The sequence below is a fragment of the Tamandua tetradactyla genome, chromosome 9 (genome assembly GCF_023851605.1).
Source record: "Tamandua tetradactyla isolate mTamTet1 chromosome 9, mTamTet1.pri, whole genome shotgun sequence".
Lineage (NCBI taxonomy): Eukaryota > Metazoa > Chordata > Mammalia > Pilosa > Myrmecophagidae > Tamandua > Tamandua tetradactyla.
The window spans coordinates 15,228,295-15,248,822 of record NC_135335.1 but is presented as its reverse complement, the minus strand read 5'-3'; the positions used below and the strand labels follow the sequence as shown (position 1 = coordinate 15,248,822).

Here is a 20,528-nt window from a genome sequence, read left to right as displayed (position 1 = left end):
TTTTTGCTTAAGTTTGCAACAAATACACAATACGCGCATTCTGTCTTTGAAGTTTAAAACGAACTCGACGCCCGAACAGGGACTTGAACCCTGGACCCTCAGATTAAAAGTCTGATGCTCTACCGACTGAGCTATCCGGGCTCTTACAGGATATTATTTCTTTAGTCCAATCACGGTAAAATAGATCTCTTGGCTGTATTTTTTTTCTATCGGGTTACAATCTCTCTGTATTTTTTCGCTGACTCCCGGAGGGTGTATCTGTAAAATTAAGACCGAGTTATGCGTTTGGCGACACTGAGACTTTTTCTCTCCTTTTCCCTCATCACTGATATATGTAAATACAAAGAAATTAACTGCTTGCTCCAGCTAGCGAAGATGCCTCCTGGCCCACCCCGCGCCCAGGAAGCGTTCCACGGCCCACGGCGTCCTAGAGGTGACTTCCCACCAGGAACTCTCCAGATTTAGGATCTCGTGGACGGGCCTCCCGCCAAGCAGGGCCTCTAATTCCACTCTTGGTTTTTGAGGAGCCCTGGAGAGGCTTTCCGGCGGAACGATTATGAGTAATGCTTAGGTTTCCAACCTAATGTTCATTTTCCAGTCTAATAGTCAATATTGGACAGGTATCGATTGGGTGCCTGCCGCGCTCCAAGACCTAAACTGGCTGTGGGGCTGCAGAGGCACAGTTCCCGTCCTCAGTGGGGTGGGAAGACACGCAAAACACAAGCACCCGATCAAGCACTTTGATCTTGGGACGCCAGCACCTTTTTTTTTTTTTTTAAACTGACAAAACAAAACAACATACAAACACGAACATTCTTAACATATGAACACTCCATACTTGGTGTACAATCAGTGGCTCACAATATCATCACATAGTTGTATATTCATCACCATGATCATTTCTTAGAACATTTGCATCACTCCAGAAAAAGAAATAAAAAAAGAAAAAACTCACACATACCATACCCCTGACCCCTCCTTCTCATTGACCACTGCTATTTCCATCTACCCAATATATTTTAACCTTTGTTCCCCCAATTTTTTTCTATACCCCTTACCACTCTCTTTCATTGATCACTAGTATTTCGTTCTACTCAATTTGTTTTAACATTTGTTCCCCCTATTATTTATTTATTTTTAATCCATATGTTTTACTCATCTGTCCATACCGTAGATAAAAGAAGCATCAGACACGTTTTCACAATCACATAGCCACATTACAAAAGCTGTATCTTTATACAATCATCTTCAAGAAACATGGCTACAGGAACACAGCTCTACATTTTCAGGCACTCTCCTCTAGCCTAATACACCTTAAACTAAAAAAGAGGATATTTATACGATGGGTAAGAATAACCTCCAGGATAACCTCTCGACTCTGTTTGGAGTCTCTCAGCCACTGACACTATTTTGTCTCATTTCTCTGTTCCCCCTTTCTGTCGAGGTTTTCTCAATCCTTGGATGCCGAGTGGGAAACCAGCTCTTGCAGAGGGCTGAGGACCCGACCCACGCAGGTGTAAGGGTCTACAAAGTCTTCCAGGGGCGCTGATGCTGAACGGAACCCTGAACATGAAGGGGCGCCTGAAGATTGGAAAGAGAATTCTGCTCAGAGGGAACAGCAAAAGAGAAATGACGTCATGCACTTCACTAGAGAATAGGGACATTTTCCTGCAGGTTACCCAGAAAGATTTTGATCAGACAAGCTGCAAGCCAGATGGTAGGTTTTTAGGAAGTTCTGGCCCCGGGGCAGCTGTGTCCCGAACAGAATTAGTCAGTTTTACAGTTTTTCCTGCCCCTTCATAACTTCTTTGCCACTTCATTCCTTGACGCATTGGATAAAATCACTTGAAAGGAAAGAAATCTTGTGAGGCGGGTTCCCACATCCACGTTAGTCTTCCTTGGAGTTCAGAGACACTGGATTATATGCAGGAACGATGAGGTGTGCATTCTTTCATTGAGAAACATATCATCCTCCTGAAATATTTCTCAATAAAAGAATGCACAGCTCATCGTTTTAAAACGATGGCAATGTTTTAAAATGAGCTGTTACAAAAGATAGCGTAATGTTAAGCGAAAAAAAAATAGGAGATGCCGAACAATATACACAGCATAATATATATTTGCAAATAAATAAGTAAAGGGTTTATTTATATATTTATTTTAACTATTCATTCATAGAAACAAAGGATTATATATATGTGGTATATATATGCTGTTTGCCTACACTTTGGACATCTATAAGGATGGAACAATTTGATAAAAATGACTAGGTTTGGTTCGAATGGGCATAATCCAAATAAACTGAAAGAGTGGGAGAAAGATCAAAGGTGATGGTGGAATTGTACAGAGAGGGTAGGGTTTAACAAGTGAGTATGAATGCTGAATCATTGATATTTCTTTTAGTCTCCGGTATCTTAGAGCAGCTAGAAATAAAAACCTAAAATTGTGGAATGGTAACCCATACCAAACTCTGAAATCTGTTCTACAATGAATTGTTGTGATGTGCTTTGAAATTTATTGCTTTTTTGGTATATATGTTATTTTTCATAAAAAAGAAAAAAAGTCAATTGTGATGATTTAAAAAAAGCGCACAAAACTACCTTTTGGAGAATGGCAATGAAGTGTATGAAAGGAAGCCCTCATCACTTCCTTTACATACATCTCTATTGTATTTTTAAAAAACAAAACATGAATTACTTTTTTTATTAAAAAAAATTAACTAACACAACATTTAGAAATCATTCCATTCTACATATGCAATCAGTGATTCTTTTTTTTTTTTTTTTGCAGCTTCATTCAGTGTTTTAACATAATTACATTACAATTAGGTAGTATTGTGCTGACCATTTTTTTTAGAAATCATACCATTCTACATATGCAATCAGTAATTCTTAACATCATCACATAGGTGCATGATCATCGTTTCTTAGTACATTTGCATCGATTTAGAAAAAGAAATAGCAAGACAACAGAAAAAGAAATAAAATGATAATATAGAGAAAAAAATATAAAAAATACAAAAAATATATAAACAAACAAACAAAAAACAAAAAAAAAACTATAGCTCAGATGCAGCTTCATTCAGTGTTTTAACATAATTACATTACAATTAGGTAGTATTGTGCTGTCCATTTTTGAGTTTTTGTATTCAGTCCTGTTGCACAGTCTGTATCCCTTCAGCTCCAATTACCCATTATCTTACCCTATTTCTAACTCCTGATGGTCTCTGTTACCAATGACATATTCCAAATTTATTCTCTAATGTCAGTTCACATCAGTGGGACCATACAGTATTTGTCCTTTAGTTTTTGGGTAGTCTCACTCAGCATAATGTTCTCTAGGTCCATCCATGTTATTACATGCTTCATAAGTTTATTCTGTCTTAAAGCTGCATAATATTCCATCGTATGTATATACCACAGTTTGTTTAGCCACTCGTCTGTTGATGGACATTTTGGCTGTTTCCATCTCTTTGCAATTGTAAATAATGCTGCTATAATCATTGGTGTGCAAATGTCCGTTTGTGTCTTTGCCCTTAAGTCCTCTGAGTAAATACCTAGCAATGGTATTGCTGGGTCGTGTGACAATTCTATATTCAGCTTTTTGAGGAACCGCCAAACTGCCTTCCACAGTGGTTGCACCATTTGACATTCCCACCAACAGTGGATAAGTGTGCCTCTTTCTCCACATCCTCTCCAGCACTTGTCATTTTCTGTTTTGTTGATAATGGCCATTCTGGTGGGTGTGAGATGATATCTCATTGTGGTTTTGATTTGCATTTCTCTAATGGCCAGGGACATTGAGCATCTTTTCATGTGCCTTTTGGCCATTTGTATTTCCTCTTCTGAGAGGTGTCTGTTCAAGTCTTTTTCCCATTTTGTAATTGGATTGGCTGTCTTTTTGTTGTTGAGTTTAACAATCTCTTTATAAATTCTGGATACTAGACCTTTATCTGATATGTCGTTTCCAAATATTGTCTCCCATTGTGTAGGCTGCCTTTCTACTTTCTTGATGAAGTTCTTTGATGCACAAAAGTGTTTAATTTTGAGGAGCTCCCATTTCTTTCTTTCTTTCTTCAGTGCTCTTGCTTTAGGTTTAAGGTCCATAAAACCGCCTCCAATTGTAAGATTCATAAGATATCTCCCTACATTTTCCTCTAACTGTTTTATGGTCTTAGACCTAATGTTTAGATCTTTGATCCATTTTGAGTTAACTTTTGTATAGGGTGTGAGATACGGGTCTTCTTTCATGAATTACTTTTGTAATAACATAAATGAAGAAAAAAAAATTGTGGTCTGTCAAATTATTCCACGCTCTGGCTTATCATAGCCAGTTCCTCAAATCACCCCCCACCCCTGTGTTTTCTACAGGTGCCAGCAGTGTGGGTAGGGTATCTCCAGGCCTCATTATTTCGGAGGGAGGGACTGGTATTGATAAATCACAGATGCATTAAGTACAGTTTTTGCGAAGACTTGGATCTCTAAGCATCAGACGACCAACCAAGAAAACAGTCCCATCTTGAAAGATGCTGTCTCTTCCATGCGAAGATCAGTCGCTGAAGCAGTTTCTGAACCTTTGGCAAGTTCCTTTCCAAACCTCCCTCTCTGTTATTGTGTAATAGTGCCCGTTACACAATGTCTGCTGAGTACAAGTTGGAATGAGGGAGAATATGAAAATCTATTTCCTGTTCTCCTAGGGGAGACCAGACTGACAGGCATCAAACACTTTGAGAGCAAACATCTCAAACTGTATATAATCAAGTGTTAAATTGAGTGGTCCAGGACACAAAGAAGTAAAGACACTGCTTGTATTTCATTAAACACACCATCTTGCTTATCTTCTAGGTATTGTTTCCTCCATTTTGAGATGCCACCTTCTTCTCACTTTTTTTTTTTTGACCCCTTTTGGTTTGGGAAGAACCTATTTGTCCTTAAAAGACAGGGCTGTGGAGTTGCACCCAGAGATCCTCGCTTGATCATCCCCAGATGAAGTTGGCGTGAGCCTGTCCCTATATTCCTGAGCAGTGGCCACCTCACTCAAATATTTAATGGGTTTGCCTTACTGCTATAAGGACATCGCCTCAGTTTCAGTGCAGCAAGCTCTCAAAAAGTGTTGTTGAATGAATAAACAGCTAGTTGGATGAAGGTCATTGGTCAAGGAAAGCTTTTAGTGGCAGGGAGAAGGTCTGGCAGAATTGGCCCTTGAAAATTTCTGATTTGGTAGACAGAGAAAGGGAGAACATTCCTGCGAAAGTGAATGCTTTTTTCCTTTTTTTAAATAATCAAATGGATAAGTGTGTCCTGAAAAAAACCCTTTTCCGCTCAATGGTTCCAGCCTGTTTTATTTTCTTTACCGTGCTTTATACCATCTGAAATTCTCCTATTTATGTGTTTGTTTATATACTATCTCTTCCTTCTGTCATGTAAGGGCCACTTGCCTTGTTTGTAGGGACTTTGTTTTTTGTTTGTTTGTTTCTTATTCTAATCTCTGCATTCCCCTTAGCCCCAGCGTTTAGAACCGTACTGAGCATATAACGTTTTTACAACTACGGACCCTTTATACACCCTTCCCCACAAATAGTTCACTCAGAAGTTTTTCCACACAAAAGTTTCCGTAACTCGCTGTACATCTTCTAACTCTGGCAAAGTGCACGTCACTTCATTTCAGCTATTTAGGCTGCCACGTACTTCATTATCATAGGGATCTCCCAAATTCCTAAACACTTAAATCAAATTAATCCTCACGAATCTAAATTTGCTCCTTTGTTTGGAAAGCAGAGCAGACCTGTACCAGAAGTGGGGTTTGAACCCACGTGGATAGTAAATCCAAGCTAAGCCCAACGCCTTAACCACTCGGCCATTCTAGTACACAGGATACTGTTCTCAATTTTTAGTCTTTTCAAGTAACGGTAACTAAAAAAAGGTGCAGAACAATTTATTTTTTATTCCATATGTAAAAGAACAACATGGGAATTTTTTTTTTACTAACTTTCATCATATCCTACTACTTTATTCATCTCCACTCAACCAGAAACACTGGTGAAAAGTATTTCAACATCATCAGTCCTGAAATTGATTAAGACTGGAACGGTGAAAACTTAGCATCTCTCCATGAGTGAACATGACAGGGAACGAGAATCAGTTTCTTCCAGCGAGGGACTCTTAAGTTGCAATTTTACACGTTTAAGGTTTTCTCTTAAAAACCCAAAACGACTCTGGTGGGACTCGAACCCACAACCTTTGAATGCCTCCAACTATCTAGAAGTCCAATGCGCTATCCATTGCGCCACAGAGCCACTTGTCCTTGTGGTTTCCGCGCTTCCTCTACCAAGGGGTCTCTGGTCCGGAAGAAGGTTGGTGGAAGGGTCGAGGGCGGTACTTTCCCCTTTAACGCTGGCTGCGAATATGTTTGCAGCCTGCGTCGCCAGGACAAACAGGGTTGGGGATTGCACTTGAAAGGATAAAATCCTTTTGCATTTTTATGAGCTCTCGCCAGCCATCAAATCTCAGTCTTCTTCCCCGAAGAGGATGTGGAGTGGGGGGAGGGGCCTTTGTGTGGTGTTAGGGAAGCCTGTCGCGGTGTGTTGTCAGTCGGTTCCATAGTGTAGCGGTTATCACGTCTGCTTTACACGCAGAAGGTCCTGGGTTCGAGCCCCAGTGGAACCACCTTTTTGTCCCCTCTTCTGGGACTAGTTTATCGTTGCCTTTTGCGAATCTGATCGTGAATGTTGTTCTAATTACGCACTTACTACTTTTTTAAGGTTATCGTTGTGTGTTACCAGTCGGATCGCAGATACTGCTCCGAGAAGCGAAAGGCGCAGCGGTCTCTTCGGGACTTGGCTGCGGCGGCTGCCCCCTCGTGGCCCCTACGGGACATGCAGGAAACTCCGCCTTCTTCAGCGCCCGGTGCTTGCTCTGGGCTCCCAGTGTCCTGGTATCACCAGATATCTCCTGTGGCCAGTGACTTACGTCCTGCCCCCTCCCTAAACCTTTCTTGCGCCATCTTTATAAGCTGCTGCCGGCATTCATTTGAGGAATATCTCGAAGGCTAACCCGTCCTTTTACTTGCGTAAGGTAAAATATTCGTATCGCCCTACTGGTCTTACAGTGACGTGTCCCTTGCATCTTTCAGCTGTTAGACAAAAGATGTTAAACAAAAGATGTCCTTTTGTACGAAACGTGGCTTATAAAGTAAATGTCCATCTATACTGGTGAATGCATGAAACATCTCTGGAGAGCCAGCATAAATGGAATTGGTAATTCCTACCTTCCAGCCCATGAGATCAGGGCATCTCCTTTATTTTATATCTTTCTCTCTCCCACCCCCATCCAGCTTCCCGTTTGTTAATAGGCACATGATTCATGCATATTGAATGGAATGCATTCCTGAAATTAAGGCCTTTTTAATAATGTGTGTGTGTTTCAACTCTGATCTTCTTGTAAAGTGCATTTAAGTCGATCTGTTTTGTTAATGCATTTTATTGTTTAAAGAAAAAAATCAGCCTTTATGGGGTTCATCTTTTAAAGCTTTCAAACAGAGCACACTCTTTGCAGAGGAATGTTTCTTAGAATTCACTATATTATAAACTTCAAAAAGACAGGGCTTATCATCTACTGAAATGTAAAACCCGAAACTATCAGGCATTTATTCTTTTAGAAGAAAATATAGGAGAAAACCATTGTGATCACTGGTTAGGCAAAAATTTCTCCACTAGGACACAAAAAGTATGATCTGTTAAGACATTAATAAATTTGTATGCATTAAAATTTAAAACTTCTGTTCCTTGATAAACACTGCTCAAGAAAGGAAAGAACAAATCATAGATTGAGAGAACGAACTTGCAAACAGTTTATCTGATAAACTGTTTTATAAATGAATTTATAAAGAACTCTTTCAATGCAATAATAAAAAACAATTAAAAATGGGCAAAATATTTGAACAGATATTTCACCAAAGAAAATATACAGATGACAAATAAGCACATAATAAGATGCTCAACATTATTAGTCAAGTGGAAAATGCACACTAAAATAACAATAAACTATCACTACACACCTAGTAGAATCACTAAAATTAAACACAGAAACAAAAAACTGACAATACCAAGTGCTGGAGCAATTAGAATTAGAGCAACTAGCACTGCCATACATTGCTTATGGGAATGCAAAATGGTATAGCTCCTTAGGAAAAGAGTTTAGAAGTCTTTAAAATATTAAACACACTTACCATATGACATAATAATCCTACTTCTAGGTATTTAACCAAGTGAGATGAAAACTCACGTGTAAGAAATAACCTGTGTGTAAACATTTATAGTGACTTACTCAAAATCACCAAAAACTTGAAACAAACCAAATGTCCTCCACTGGTGAATAAATAAGTAAATGGTGGCACATCCACACAGTTGAAAACTACTCAACAATAAAAGGGAATGAACTTCAGTTATGTGCAACAACATGGATTAATTTCAAAAGCATTATGTTAAGTGAAATAAACTATACACAACAGGCTACATGCTATATGAAACCATTTATAAAGCATTCTGGAGATGGGAAAACTGTAGGAATCCATTATTGAAGCCTGAGCAGGGTTTGACATGAAGCCCCAAGATCCCACATAGCTGAGAACATTTTTCCTCTATCTAGAGAGAGCAATATGGTGGTAAGGGATTTGCCCCTAAGAATTTTTTGAAGTAATGGAAGCATACATATCTTGAATGAGGTGCTGTTAACCAAGTATGTGTATTTATCAAACTTCATAGAACTTTATACCTTCAAAGGGTGAATTTTATTGTATGTGAATTACATCTCAATAAACAAGCAGAAAAGGTAGGGTTTTATTTCATAGCAGCTGGAATATTACATAATAAGTAATAAATGAATGAATGAATAATCATTGAAATACTGCAGGAATGAAGTAGAAAAGAGTTCTAGATTCATGTGAACATAAGTTTGTAGATAATTTTTTGCAGGCTTTTTCTAGTTCTCGAAGAATATAATATAAACTTGGAGATAAATCAGGCTAATTCACAGAAAATTCAAATCTAAAAATGTCCTCCTATAAAGAAGTCTCTTTCCCATTGTTTTTAAAACATGGAAATAACTGTAATTATCTTGTAAATTTTAAGAAGACAAACAATGGCTTTGCAGGAATGTTCTAGTTTGCTAGCTGTTGGAATGCAACACACCAGAGATGGATTGACTTTTAATAAAAGGGGATTTATTTAGTTACAAATGTGTAGTTCTTCAGAGGAAAGGCAGCTAACTTTCAATTGAGGTTCTTTCTTACATGGGAAGGCACAGGGTGATCTCTGCTGGCCTTTCTCCAGGCCTCTGGGTTCCAGAAACTCTCCCCAGGGTGATTCCTTTCTGCATCTCCAAAGGCCTGGGCTGAGCTGCGAGTGCTGAGATGAGGTATGCTGAGCTGCTTGGGCTGTGCTACCTTGAGCTCTCGCATTTAAGCACCAGCCAGTTAAATAAAATATCATTCATTGCAGCAGGCACACCTCCTAGCCAACTGCAGATATAATCAGCAACAGATGAGGTTCACGTACCATTGGCTCATGTCTGCAGCAATAGAACTAGGCACCTTCACCTGGCCAAGTTGACACCTGAATCTAACTACTACAAGGAGCTACAGAGAAGAAATCCATTCATGGCATCAAAAACTTCACATAGTTCTCCAGACCAACCATGAGAAATTAGAACTAAAGATAGACTATTAAATCAGAAAGGTAAGGCAATTGAGTGACTTCCTGTCCGACTTCTAACAGAGTTTGGCAGTGGCTCTAGGCACCTTGTTGATCTTGAGAATCAGTGGTGAACTGACCAACTTCCATGGTGATGGCAGACAGGGAAAGAGATGTCCTGTACTTACTTTGGTAGCAGATTAACAATTTGCCCTGTTGAGCCTGCCTCTGAGCCTGTGTTCTTCAGAGATGAGCTCCATTTTGACAAGTTGTATATTAAAGAGTATGTAAAAAAAGTAGCTGTTTTAAAGTTGCTTGATGCAGGGTGCACGGGTAGTTTAGTGGTTAGAATGCCCACCTTTCATGTGGGAGATATGGGTTCGATTACCAGACTGTGCACCAAAAAAAAAAAGATCGCTTGGTGCAGATCTTCACATCTCTGACAATAGTGCACATGGCCTCTGATTTCAGGTCTGCCTCAATGACACGCTGTTTTACACTGTGATTTCTCAGAGAAGTGGCATTGGGTCAACAGGTGACAAAGCTGCTTTGTCTTCAGGAGCCTCATCTTTCCTAATTGCCCTACACGTTTAGACTTTCTTGAACAACGTATTTTTTTTTCCAGGGTGTTCCACCGACCCTGAGGATCCAGAATATGGCTTATTTCAGTGACTACTATATGTTTTCTGAGTGCTGACATGGCTACAGCTCTAGTAAAGGGGTCAGTGCAGAGCTGCATGTTGTTCTGTATTAATGGGATTGAATGTACAATAACGAACGGTGGCTTGGGGGCTTCACAAAGTCCAAGTCAGAATGTATGCCTTAGCCCAGTGACTTTCAAAGTTTTTTGAGTGAATCAAATACTAAGAAATATATCTTACATGAATACCATGATACATACGTATCTGAAATCAAGGTTTCAGGAAACAATACTCTTTTAAAAAAAATTATTAATTAAAAAAATTTAACAAATGAAATAAAACATTAACATAGATAATCAATAATTCACTATATCATCACTTATTTGCATATTCATCATTTCTTAGAACATTTGCATCCATTCAGAAAAAGAAATAAAGTGAAAACAGAAAAAAAAAGATTATACCTACCATACCCCTTACCCCTCGCTTTCACTGATCACTAGTATTTCAAACTAAATTTATTTTAACATTTGTTCCCCCTATTATTTATTTTTATTCCATATGTTCTACTCACCTGTTGACAAGGTAGAAAAAAGGAGCATCAGACACAAGGTTTTCACAATCACACAGTCACATTGTGAAAGCTATATCATTATACAATCATCTTCCAGAAACATGGCTACTGGAAGACAGCTCTACATTTTCAGGCAGTTCCCTCCAGCCTCTCCTTGACATCTTCAATAACAAGGTGATATCTACTCAATGCATAAGAATAACCTCCAGGATAACCTCTCGACTCTGTTTGGAATCCTTCAGCCATTGACGCTTTGTCTCATTTCACTCTTCCCTCTTTTGGTCGAGAAGGTTTTCTCAATCCCTTGATGCTGGGTCTCAGCTCATTCTAGGATTTCTGTCCCACATTGCCAGGAAGGTCCACACCCCTGGGAGTCGTGTCCCACATAGACAGGGGGAGGGTGGTGAGATTGCTTGTTGTGTTGGCTGGAGAGAGCAACAGAAGAGGCTCTCTTGGGGGTGACTCTTAGGCCTAGATTTTAAGTAGTCTTGACCTATCCTTTGTGGAGTTAAGTTTCATATGAACAAACCCCAAGACTGGGGGCTCAGCCTATAGCTTTGGTTGCCCACACTGCTTATGAGAATATCAAGAATTCAACTTGGGGAATTTGAATTTCTCCCCGTTCTCACCATTCCCCGAAGGGGGCTTTGCAAATACTTTTCCACTCACTGATCGAGTCACTCTGGGATTCATTGGGGCATCACTCTGGACAAACCAACAAAATCTCATGTCCTACCTGAGATTCCAAGTACTTATGATGTTCAATCAGGAAACAATACTTTTTATATTTGATGAATTCTTCTTTTTGTTTATTTTTTCCTGTTTTAATTAGAATATTCTATCTCATTGAAAAAATGTTTACCTACACCTACTAAAATAATATCACAATCCCTTAGGGTTTCAAGATCTGCAGTTTGAAACACACTGGCCTGGAGGAATATTCCTCAAAGTGTGGTTCACAGACTGCCTGCATCAAAATCACCTGAGGGGGTTGGTTAAAAATGTCGATTCCTGGTATCTATGGGAGAACGATCAAGTCTCTTAGAGACGGTGCCCTGAATTTTGCATTTTTATGAAGTTCCTAGGTTGATCCGTATGCCCACTGAGGTTTGAGAACCACTGGTTCTGAAGCATATAGACTGTCCTAGAAGAATTTTCAAGCCCTAATCTGTGGAGCCCACAGAAGTTCCTCAGGGAAACATTTTCAGCGCTGTTCTCTTGATCTGCGTAAAGGCTCATGTGTAAGGAGGTTTCCATCCCTAAGAAAAAGATCTAAAACCTCAGAGGAAGGAAATAAATGTGATAAGCATTTTGAGGTTACTTCATCTCTGGAAAGAAAAATCTCAGCATTCAACTTCTGCCAGAGAGAAACACGGAGAAGAAAATCTCCCTCTAGTGGTGAGGAAACATTATAGCACGTTTATTCTAGAAATACAGTCTCCCAATGTGAGAGATGCTAAACAATTTATTCAAAACTCAAAAGAGGAGGTTCCGGGCCAATGTGCACATTTTAGTTCGTCCTCCAGAACAACTAGTAAATAACCAGAAACAATACAAAACAGCTCCTGGGGCCACGTCAGTGACCAGACACACAGCATACTCCAGTCTGGACCAGCTGAACCAGCTGTGAGCCGCCCCAGAACCGTGAGTTCCCCAAGCCATGGAGGCCAGCACCCCTCCCTCATGGCTGCTTCCCAGAGGGGAAAGGAAAGAGAATTTACCAGCAGCAGGGCTGAGCCCAACCAAACACCAATTGTGGCGTTAATTAACGAACTCTGACTACTTAAAATAGGCCCCCAGCTCAGGTGAACCTGGTCAAAGTGGAGGTTGCTCATGTTTGCCCTGTGCCAAGGGGGCAGGGCTGATGGAAAAAGGAAAAAAGGAGAAAGAAACAGAGGTTTTTGTGGCTGTGTTTCTACAAAGGCTAGACTGCCTTTGGATACAGCAGCAGGGCTCCTAAGGCTGCAACTGCCCCAGGCATAGGCAGAAACAAACTTGTTTTGAGGGCTCATCTGGAACCTGTGCCTTCCCCAGGGGAGGGGTGAAGCCCAACTCAGGTGGAATCCCTCCCTCAAGGAATTCAGACACCAGGGCTTGGTAATTTAAAGCCATTGAAACCAACCTACAACTTCTCCTCTGTCTCCACCATGCCCCCAGCCAAAGTTAAAGGTACCACATCATCTTATGCTGGTGGGACCTGCAGTCAGACAAGCGCCACACACAGGGCAAGATAAGAAAAACAGAGTCCAGAGACTTCACAGGAAGGTCTGTCAACCTGCTGGTTCTCACCCTCAGGGAAAAGCTACGCAGGTGAATCTTTCCTCCTCATATGAGGCCAGTTTGATCTGGGAAAATCCAGCTGGGGTCTATAATACCTACGTAGACCCTCTTCAGGGTGGGGAGAAAAAGGCACCATACAAGCAGGGCAAGAAACAAAACCTAAGCTAGAAGTCCAGAAGAAGCTGAACTGAATGTCAAAGAACAGAGAGACAACAAATTCATCCAGCAAGAAAACCCTAGGTAAAAGAAGTGCAAGCAATCTCCAGAATAAACTAATTAAGGTAATTAAATGCCTAGACAGAAGCAAAAAATAACAAATCACCCTAGGAAAATTGAAGATATGGCCCAGTCAAAGGAACAAACCAACAATTCAAATGAGATACAGGAGCTGAAACATTTTTTTTTATTTTTTGGCATTTAGAAGGGGGAATTTAATAAGTTGCAGTTTTACATTTCTAAGGCCATGAAAATATTCCAATTAAAGCAAGTCCATAAAAATGTCCAAATGAAGGCACAAGAGGTTATATTCACTTAAGAAAGGCCTATGAAGTTCAGGGTTTCTCTCTCAATTGGAAAGGCACATGGTAAACATGGCAATGCTGCTTGCTTTCTCTCCAGGCTTCCTGTTTCATGGAGCTCTCTTGGGGGCACTTTTCTTTTTCATCTCCAAATGTCTCTGGCTTGTGGTTCTTCTGTGGTTCTGTGGCTCTCTCCTTGTTCTCCGCTTTCCTTAAAATGCTTCTTCTTTTAAAGAATTCTAGTAAACTAATCAAGACCCACCTGGAATGGGTAGAACCACATCTCTGTGGAGATACTCTAATCAAGTTCCCAGCATACAGTGCTGGATAGGGCTTAAAGAAATAGCTTCCTCCACAAGATTGGGTTAGGATTGAAGCATGGCTTTTCTAAGGTACATAAATCTTTTAAAACTGGCACACAGGGCAAATGTAAAAAATAAAGAATATCAAAACATAACCCTGCCCCTCCCTATGTCCTGATTTAGTATTTTTTATGTTTTGCCTCATTTGCCATTCCTTCTTTCTTCCTCTTTTTTTTTTTTTTTTTTTTACATGGGCAGGCACTGGGAATCGAACCCAAGTCGTCTGGCATGGCAGGCAAGCATTCTTGCCTGCTGAGCCACCATGGCCCACCCTTCTTTCTTCCTTTATGTCTTTCCAGGAGCTGAAACATTTAATTCAGAATATATGAACAGACATGGAAAACCTCATCAAAAACCAAATCAATGAATTGAGGGATGATATAAAGAAGGCAAGGAATGAACAAAAAGAAGAAATTGAAAGTCTGAAAAAACAAATCACAGAACTTATGGAAATGAAAGGCACGGTAGAAGAGATGAAAAAAACAATGGAAACCTACAATGGTAGATTTCGAGAGACAGAACATAGGATATCTGAACTGGAGAATGGAACATCTGAAATCCAGCAAGAAAACTCAAAAGAGTTTTTAACATATTGCCAAAAAAGATGTCCTCATTACCTAGGAGAAGGAACACATTTTCATGGGAAATAGATGTTTAAAATTCTCATTTGCATCCAAGGGTTCCTTAGTCATTTAGGAACCTCATAATAAATTAATTGTCCTTTAAAAGGAAGTTTCTGTATGTTTATGCGTAGTTGTGTGTGTTTATGTATTCTGGGATATTCTCAACATAAATACACCTTTGTGCATACACATAAAACACACACACACATGCATACATATACATATATATGTATTTTCTTTTTTTTGCATAGGCAGGCACTGGGAATCGAACCCGGGTCTCCAGCATGGCAGGCAAGAACTGTGCCTGCTTGAGCCATCGTGGCCTGCCCAACACATATATTTTACATATGTTTTTTTCTGAAAAAAAAAAAGCAAAGACAATATTAGTATAAAGTCAGCAAAAAGTATCAGAAAAAGAGGTTTAATTTTTATGAAAAAAATGATTTTTAAAAATTTTTTCAGAAAAGTGATTTACTAGGAGGAAAATATCTTCTAGTGTTTGTTGCTAGATAAAGAAACATCCTGGATAGGGTAGGATGTGATTCTCTACTCTGTGGGTCAAAGGCAAGTTTGAATTTTCTTGAGGTTTTTGTTTCATGAGTAATTAGATGCAAAACTCAAGGATGAAGTCAGGAGTGCAGTGATGCATTTTAATTCTAGGTGGGAAGTAACTGGAAATGAGAAAAGAAGCAAATGCAGATTTTGAAAAGACTTTCAGACTTCACTGAGATACCCAGTGCCCAGGATCAGATGTAGGCAATTGTGAATTTTGTCCTTAGTTTAGGTTTAGACTTATCTCCCTCCTGTCCACCCACTGAAGCTTTCCTAGGCTCTCTCACCCCCACTTTGGGATGACACCTGGTGCTTTCCAAGTATCACCTAGATGATCTGAAATTAATCCCTAGATTAGCATTGTGTCTAGCTTTATAAGTGAGAAATTAGGATTTTAGGCATGATTTATTTATTTTGGGTGTATGGTCCAGGAATTGAAATTGCCTGCATGGTAGGTGAACATTCTACCACAGAACCACCCGAGCACCCTTTTTAGGCAGATTCCTGAATCGTTATATAGATATTCCTTTTTGCTTTCTGGTATATTGGAGAGGGAAATACCTGAAATCTCTACATTGTAATCCAGTTGCCTTGATCTCTGATAATGATTGTATAGCCTTTATCATATGCCGCTGTGATTGTAAAAACCTGTGACTAAGCTTCCTTTGTACCCAGTTATCCAGTTTTTCAGCTTTAGAGTCTTGTAATCACTAAAGACAGCCCCTGATGTTTATTAATGAAGGGTCTTGGGTCAGCTGAGAACTAACCCACCCCACATCCAAAGTTATCTTGATAACCAAGACTGGGTCTAACCAAAATGGTCCTGCCTGCATGCACAGCAGCTTAGATTTTAACCTACAAGTCACCTAGACCTCATTATAATAGCCTGCTATTTTCTTACCTGTGACCAGGTGTGTAATCAATCTGTGCATGTTTAATAATTAGATCACCCTCTAATGACCTCAGCTGGGGACACTGTGCTCATTATCCTATGCCCTGCCCATCTTTTTCTCTAATAAAACTATCAAAATTACTGCAGTTCAGGGATACAGACTTTGAATCTATAGGCCATCTGCTTTCCTACTACGTGTCTAGTAATAAATTCTCTCTTTTTGAAACTCCTGTGTCTCAGGAATTAGTTATTGAGTGCTTCCAGCAAAAGAATCCATGGCCTTTGTCCAGTAACAGGTTGACTCCTTGAGCTATATCTAATTTATGAAATTTTCAAAGAGCACAATTTTTAGGCCAGCACCAAGAGGGAACAGTCTGCAGTGATACCAAGGATTGGTGTGGGTTATATTTTGGGGCAGAGGGGGTTTCTTTTATTTGTGTTTCCTTTTTAAGTTAATTGTGCAAATGGATCTTTACTTCCCTACCAAAGTTCCCCCAGACATACATTAAAGATTGCATGGGAGATAAGTCTGCAATGTTACAGGTCAATCAATGGATCCAGTCCAGCTTTTAGTTGACCACTAACTTCAACTCTTTGCTTGACAAATTAATAGGTTGCCAGGGGACTAACTGGATTTGAGCTTATTTTTTGTTCCCTTTAACAGCTTAAAGAGGAGGGGCTAAAGAGTATGATAGAAGAATAGGGGGAATTTGGAATGGGCCCACTGACATGTGAATCAGGCACATTTTCATGTGCAGGCAGGAGAGAATTCCTTTCTCCCAGGAGGGAAGGCTAGGAACGAATGGCTCTAAATAATGTTGAAATTCTTAGACGGCCTGGAAGCTCTACAATGTGTGCTCCCTGATTAGGTGAGAAGGACAACCAATGACCTTTTATAATACTACAACAGAGGAGAATGTTTTATAGATGAGTTTGTTTTAGAATCCATCCAATTGCGTGTGAGGCAATGAGCACACGGATGAGGGCCAGATCTCTCAGATCTAGCCTTGCCTCTGCCATTAATTAACTAACTTTGATAAAACAGAAAACTTTTTTTTTTTTTAATAAAACAGGAAACCCTGAGGCTTCCTTAGAAAAACAGAAAGTGAATCCTCCAAGGTTAGTTATGGTTAATGAATTCCCACATATGACAAGATGGCTGGATTTTACAGCCTTGATTCCTGGTCCCTGGAGATCATTTTACTAATGATTGTAGTGCCTACACACAGAACAACCACAACTCAAGAACTGGGAGGTTAGTTCTTCTCAGTCTCCATTTTCTCACCTGTAAAAGGATGTGTGCAGGAGATAAACACATCAGAACCTTTAAAAATCTGACAATTTTCAGATCTGAGTCTAAGTTGCCAAAAACCTAATCATGAGACTACCTTAAGGAGATGATTGTCCCAGGCCAACCTTATTACAGGACTGTGCTGTGGATCAAAGAAAAGGCTTTTGTCTGGAGAGGGTATACTGAGAAAGAAGTCTTTAGTTCTGACTTCCCAGTCTGGACTCCATAGCATCTATTTCTTTTCAGCAGGTCCAAGTCTTCTCTTCAGTCTTCTCATGGCTGACTTCATCTCCTGGTTCCTCAGGGTGTAGATCATGGGGTTCAGGACAGGGATGATGACAGTGAAGGTGATGGAGACAGCTCTGTCCATGGGGAGGGCAGTGAAGGGCCGAGCGTAAACATAGATGCAGGGCACGAAATGCAGGGTCACCACAGTGATGTGGGAGGTGCAGGTGGAGATGGCCTTTTTCCTGCCCTCTCCAGTGTGGGACCTCAGCATCATCAGGATGACTGTGTAGGACACAAGAAGGAAGATGAACCACAGTGTAGCGATCAAGCCATTATTGGAAATTATTAAGACCTCCAGAGCAAATGTGTTGGTGCAGGCGAGTTTGAGGATCTGGGGGACATCGCAGTAGAAGTTATCGAGAACATGAGGTCCACAAAAGGGGAGTGGGAGCAACAGGGAAATTTGCACGATGGAGTGGATGAAACCTCCCACCCAGGAGGCCACAATAAGTGCTGTGCATCGCCCCCTACTCATGATGGTCACATAGTGCAGGGGTTTTGAGATGGCCATGTAACGATCAAATGCCATCACAGAGAGAGAAAAAATGTCAGCCCCACCAAGGAGGTGGAAGAAGAACATCTGCGTGATACAACCATTGAAGGAAATGGTTTTTCTCCTTGAAAGAAGATCTACAAGAACCTTTGGAGCAGTAATGGAGGAAAAGCAGATGTCCAAGACAGAGAGATTGCGGAGTAGGAAGTACATGGGGGTGTGAAGGCGTGACTCCCAGGTCACTGTGACCATGATGAGGAGGTTTCCCATCACCGTTGCTGTGTACACCAAAAATAAGAAAGGAAATAAGACCAAGCTCAGCTCTTGGGACTGGGTCAGTCCTTGAAAAAGAAATTCCTTCACCCTGGTGTAATTTCCCTGAGCCATTGGATTACATGTCTTATTTCTTAAATACCTGGGGAGAAAGTATTCTTGTTATAGAAGGTATCTCATTAAAAACAAAAAGAATATGAATTACATGACTGGGATGATTTCAGTTTTGTTTGTTTGTTTGTTTTTCTTAGGAAATGAGATGTTTTCTTTTTGTGTATGGATGCTTACATTTCATTAAGTTACCCCCCGTAGGTGGTATTTCTTGTGTTCTCTCAGGGTAGACCAAATGGTGGCTTTCCAATGGGTGTGATTAACTGAAGGATCGACATCAGTATGTTCACATAACTCTCATTACCAAAATTTCATGGTTGCATAATTTTTTATATTCTCTATACTTTTGGAAATTCACTAAAATGTCTGAAAAAAATGAGGACACTTGTTTAGTTTGTTTAACCTGCATTCACCACACAGCACTTTCCCCCCTCATATACCACTAATTAACATTTTGCATTTCTAGGGGCTATGCAACATCATTTGGGAAATGTTGACAAAGTCTACACTGTTATACTTTTATGTACTTTTAAAATAGAATGCTGTGCTGGTTTGAAAGGATGTATGTCCCCTTGAAAAGCCATGTTTTAATCTAGATCCCATTTCCTAAAGGCAGAATAACCCCCCTTCAATATTGTATGCTTGAATCTGTAATTAGATCATCTTCCTGGAGATGTGATTTAATCAAGAGTGATTGTTAAGCTGGATTAGGTGACGACATGTCTCCACCCATTTGGGTAGGTCTTGAAAAGTTTCTGGTGTCCTATAAAAGAAGAAACATTTTGGAGAATGAAGGAGATTTGGAGAGAGCAGAATGACATAGTCACAAGAAGCAGAGAGTCCACAAGCCAGGGACCTTTGGAGATGAAGAAAGAAAGTGCCTCCCAGGGAGCTTCATGAAACAGGAAACCAGGAGAAGAAGCTAGCAGATGATGCCATGTTTGCTATGTGCTCTTCCAGATGAGAGAACCTGACTGTGTCACCATGTGCCTTTCCATATGAGAGGTAAACTCAGACTGTGTTCGCCATGTCCCGACGTGGGATAACTGGCTAGTCCCAGAACAAACTGCCTGAGAGAGAGAAAGCACCCAAGCCAGTTGACACAGTCCTTTAGAACTGAGTGATATCTTCACTTTTGCAGTGTTCTACAGATCAGACAGAGCTACTGGCCCTGGCACACTGTGGGAGGGGGCTACACAGGAATATGAATAGGAGGAATCGGGGACCTTTGGGACCATCTTGGAGATTGGCTGCCAACAGGCTGAAAGACGTAAACTGAGCTCCTGCACCAAGGTTTACTGGTTGTGTGAGCTTGGGCAAGTTATCTGTTCTTGTCTCAGTGAATGAGGATTGTAATCATACCTACCTCTAGGGTTATTTGGGGATTAAATAAGACAATGTGTATATAGCACACATTCTCATGTCTGAAAGACAGTTAAGTTCTTTGTGAATGTTAGTTATTATTCTTATCATTGTTACTTATTATGGCATATTTACTAAAGCAGAGAGTGAAAAAAATGTGAAGATTGTTTAAAGAGAGTGTGGAAAGAAGGAAGGTCACTGGTAGCTTGGAGTTAGTCATAGCTTTCATAGGACTGTAAATTCACACATGTAAAGAAGGAGTGGTCAGATTGAACCTCTCTTCTGCTTTCAGCACTGTCTATCACATCCTGGTGTGAAAAGTCCTTTCTTGTGTCCCTGGGGCTCAAGAAGCATTTCTTGCCATTCTAGGGTCAAGTGAAAACCCCAAGTCACATCTGCAGAGGCCCTTTTGAAAATGAATGTGGTTTATGTGTTAAAGAGATTACTTGAGACTAATATATTCACGACTAGGATCATCCTTTGTTTGAACGTGGTTTATGCAATGTTTCAATATCTGTGTTAAAGAACTCTTTTAAGATGTCCACGTGACTCTATTTTAAGTTTGATCTCAGGCCTCAGA

At 40.2% G+C, this 20,528-nt stretch overlaps 1 protein-coding gene and 3 non-coding genes across 4 annotated transcripts; 1 reads left to right on the top strand and 3 right to left on the bottom strand.

Moving 5' to 3' along the window:
- Positions 1–68: 68 nt before the first annotated feature.
- Positions 69–141, bottom strand: TRNAK-UUU (transfer RNA lysine (anticodon UUU)). Its single transcript has one exon. It is a non-coding gene; the product is annotated as a tRNA-Lys (tRNA).
- A 6,068-nt stretch (positions 142–6,209) lies between these two features.
- On the bottom strand, positions 6,210–6,295 carry TRNAR-UCU (transfer RNA arginine (anticodon UCU)). The gene is given in 2 exon segments: positions 6,210–6,245; positions 6,259–6,295. It is a non-coding gene; the product is annotated as a tRNA-Arg (tRNA).
- A 297-nt stretch (positions 6,296–6,592) lies between these two features.
- On the top strand, positions 6,593–6,665 carry TRNAV-UAC (transfer RNA valine (anticodon UAC)). The gene has a single exon. It is a non-coding gene; the product is annotated as a tRNA-Val (tRNA).
- A 10,988-nt stretch (positions 6,666–17,653) lies between these two features.
- Positions 17,654–18,589, bottom strand: LOC143645901 (olfactory receptor 4D9-like). Its single transcript, XM_077115012.1, has one exon. The coding sequence runs from the start codon at positions 18,587–18,589 to the stop codon at positions 17,654–17,656; it is 936 nt and encodes a 311-aa protein (XP_076971127.1).
- Between the last annotated feature and the right edge of the window lie 1,939 nt (positions 18,590–20,528).

Excerpts from the sequence above, each read along its gene's own strand:
- LOC143645901 (XM_077115012.1), bottom strand. The coding sequence starts at position 18,589 with ATGGCTCAGGGAAATTACACCAGGGTGAAGGAATTTCTTTTTCAAGGA.